The sequence below is a fragment of the Rhagoletis zephyria genome, unplaced genomic scaffold (genome assembly GCF_001687245.7).
Source record: "Rhagoletis zephyria isolate East Lansing unplaced genomic scaffold, Rhagoletis_zephyria_1.1 Rzeph_scaffold_00355, whole genome shotgun sequence".
Classification (NCBI taxonomy): Eukaryota; Metazoa; Arthropoda; class Insecta; order Diptera; family Tephritidae; genus Rhagoletis; species Rhagoletis zephyria.
In genome coordinates, this window is record NW_016157439.1 from 261,184 (window position 1) to 265,140 (window position 3,957).

Sequence of the window (3,957 nt, forward strand, 5' to 3'; positions counted from 1 at the left end):
TTTCAACCGAAACTGTGCATATATGCATTATTTCGGTTTTTTTCGTATGCATTATTTCGGGTTTTTTCATATGCATTATTTCGTATGCACAGTTTCCATATGCACAATTTCAGGGTGCCATCGCAGCCGGGTGTTTCTAAGCGGACGCATTTGTTCCCAGGTGCAGGAATTATTATGACGAATATGAAGAGAAAATCTTCCACTCATATACATGGATAGACCAAATTTCAAATGGTGGTCTAACAAAACCTAAACCGGAATTCCTTGTTGACATAAAGAAACTGAAATTAACGTTTAATAAATTTAATGGAAAGGAAATTTCGAATTGCAAAAATTTAATAGCTGAATTATTGAACTTAAGTTCTGATGTAAATTTAGAATAATCGAACCTTTTTTTAGATGTCTAATATACTTTAGAATTAAGTATTTGAATAATAAAAATAAATGCTTAAAAACATTGGGCTAGTAAAAGCAAGAAAATTGCCAAAACGGGTTTATAAATGATTGTGTTTCACTTAGTGTGTAATTTTGTGTAAGTATGTATTTCCACATTTACACTAAAACAAAAAGGCAATACCTAAAAAGAAGCTGATTCTAATGAGATTTTAAAAATATTCATATCTACAAAAACTTTCATTTCAAAGATATTAGCCCGCAGTCGACTCTAAAGCTAATAGCCTTTTTTTTTACAGCTATCTCATTGAAAATTTTTTCAAAAAGCTGCCTTTAATTTTAGGAGTCGACTTTATTTTGACTATAGCTTCGGGCCGTTGAGTTTCACCAAATATGGTAAATGCATAACAAAGGGTTAATTTCTTTGTTTACATTTTTTGACATTACAGTCAGCTATGAGAGAGCTCGACTGAATTGTCACTTCTACCTTGTTGAATATGCCTTGCTTGTGTCTACAAAATATTTTTTGTTTTTTCCACAGTATACAGTAAACCAGCCATTGACAATATGCTTATTTGAAAATTAATACATGAGATATTGTGCATGTATAGGATTATTTTGTCATTATCCCATAGGCAATGACTGGTGCAAAAGTACCCCCAAATGTTTGTTGATATATTTGAAATGTAAATTTAAACAGCAAAATTCATTAAAAAAGAACAATAAAACAAAAATATTGTTGATTACTACATGGGAGGTGGTCGTGGTTATAGACAGATTTTACCAAAATTTAATACTAACCTACGTTATACCAAAGGCAGCTTCGGCACCTACTTTCGTTAAAATATCTAAATTTTGTTCGAGTTAGCGTGTTTGCAAACAGACAGGACTGAACCAATTCATTTCGTCATTCTGAATATTTTGATAAATATTGTTTTACCCCCTAATTTATGGGTCCATTTTCCAAAATCAGCCCACCATTATTCACTCAAAGTTGTGTTTGAAACCAGATATGACTTATGTAGGAACTGCATCCGGTTATAATCGCTTAAGCTGCAAGCCTGATTTGCTAGGAATTTTGTTTTTCTCGTTGTTTTATTTTATGTGACTTGAAAATATTTTCCACTATAAGAAAATATTGAAATTGGATTTCATTTGGGTTAAAGAAAACGACAACTGTGAAAAAATATCAACCAATACATTCAAATAAATTGTCAAATAAGCATATTTACATTTTTTGTTTTGCCTATCTGGATTACTGTATACTGTGGTTTTTTCATTCTCTATTTAGATATCAAGGCTATCTGGTTTGCCGACATGGGAACACGCAACATACATTTGTCCATATGAGAAGCATTCGGCATCTAAATCTAAACCACATTTTTCGAAATATTGACCTGGAGCTTTGTTGATTGTGAATCGAAATCTTCTAAATTGAAATGGTGTTTCGGTCGGAATCATGGGAATTCGAAGGATGAGGACATCTTCACCTTTGAAAGGCCACGTTAAAATCTTTGCTTCCACTGGATAATTAAGTGATTCATCTGTTTCCACAACGGTGTTTATCGACGTACATATTCTTTCATCACTTTGAGTGTTACTTCCTCACTTTGAAAAGCATTATTGAGTTGATAGACATCCTTAATCTTCGCGGCAAGAATAACTCGTTCACTGAGCCAATCGTGATTCCAATAACTAATTTGAATATTAAGAAGCATTCTTTTCGATCAGCTCTCCTTTTGATGTTTCTAAGTTACAAAAGTTATGAGGCAATGATATTCGTCCTGATCTCTCATCGACTCCCAATAGCCAGTAGTTTTCACGAGCATACCTCGGCTGATAGATCGTTCTGTAACTGGACAAACATATTCGTAGTCAACTGCAATCTATGTTCGTGTTGCTATAATGTTGAATATTTCAGGCAAGCATTTATCTCGTCTGCTGGTGGCGATCGAGAAATTACAGAAAATGTTTGCGTAAAATCTCCTGCGAGCAAAGCATTCCCAATTGGTTGAATGTTTCTACGCAAATCTCGCTCCGATCGATGTGGGGCTTCAAGCGATTTTTTATGTGCCATGGTGCACTCATACCAAACAATGAATTTACATTTTTGTAATAATTTTCCCATACCGGATGTTCTGGAAATATTGCACTTGAGAGTTTCGATGATTTGTATGTTCAATGGCAGCTTAAGATCTGAATGAGCAGTACTTCCACGTGATAACAATGTTGCAGCTATTCCAGACGAAGTGAGAGCTTATGCTATGTTCTTTTTTGATCGAACCGTTACCAGAATCAATCTCCTCTTGGCGCATCCAAGAAGGAGGTCCCCCAACTCCGTCATTTATGATTTACATCTTCTTATTTGGCGCTGTAACCGCATAAGCGATTTTGGCCATGTTCGACACGCCAGTCATTTCTTTCTCTGCCAACTGACTGATTGACTGGTCTTGGTCTCTCCATTGCAATGAGGGCCTCCCTCTTCCTCTGCTACAATTACCGGANCAAACACGCCAGTCATTTCTTTCTCTGCCAACTGACTGATTGACTGGTCTTGGTCTCTCCATTGCAATGAGGGCCTCCCTCTTCCTCTGCTACAATTACCGGATTGCCAGTTGAATCCTTTAAGACCTGGAACGCCGGTACCCAATAGATCGACATAGCCAAGACAGCGGAGTCACTGTATTTTGATTCGCTAGAGGCCTCTAAATTTTCCGTAAGGTCTTTGTCTAGAATACTCCAATAGCCGACTGATCGAATGTTGTCATTGTTTAAGTTTCTGCGCCATACGCCAGCTCAGGCATAATGAGAGACTTATAGAGTGTGGTTTTTGTACGTTGAGAGAGAACTTTACTTCGCAATTGCCTATTCAGTCCAAAGTAGCACTTGTTGGCTAGAGCAGTTCTGGGTTGGATTTAGATGCCGACATTATTTTCGGTGTTATGCTGGTTCCCAAGTATCGAAATTCTTTACTTTCTTAAAATTACTCTTTGTTTGATGACAAGAGATACTTCGTCTTCTCCTCGTTGATCACCAGACCTAATCGCTTTGCTTCGTTATCCAACTTGGAAAAGTCAGAACTGACTTCGACTAGAATTGAAAGGGCTATAAAACTGCATACTTTGAATTTGTATCAAAAATCTAAAAAAACGTGTTGAAATTTTGATAGAACTGCCGATTTATTTTAAATTGTGGGCAGAGTTTGATATTTGGATTTATATTGCGTTGGTTAGACAATGTTACTTAAAAAAAATATCTAATTAAAATTTATTTAAAAATAAGTAGCCCATAAAAGGTGCAAGTATCATTTCGTAGCGGGGTGTATAACTTTCATTTGGTTAAATAAGATATTATTAAGTTAATGAAAAAACTTAAAACTAGCAATTACTATAATAAAAACAGCCCACTTTTAATAAAAAAAAACACAAAGTACATATTCATTTATATACTCATATGCACGCAGGTACAAGTATACCACTTTCATTTCATGATACATAAAATATATGATGAGAAAACTTAATGTTAACAACTATGATTTAAAAACATAATTTGGTTTACGATTTC

At 35.2% G+C, this 3,957-nt stretch overlaps 1 protein-coding gene across 1 annotated transcript in view; it reads right to left on the reverse strand.

Moving 5' to 3' along the window:
• The window catches only part of LOC108359212 (peroxidase-like), a 250,596-nt gene extending 247,786 nt beyond the window's left edge, over positions 1 to 2,810 (reverse strand). Inside the window, exon 1 of the mRNA XM_017610959.1 lies at positions 2,749 to 2,810. Within this exon, the coding sequence (XP_017466448.1) occupies positions 2,749 to 2,810 (62 nt within the window). The remainder of the gene's footprint in view (positions 1 to 2,748) is intronic.
• Positions 2,811 to 3,957: the final 1,147 nt, after the last annotated feature.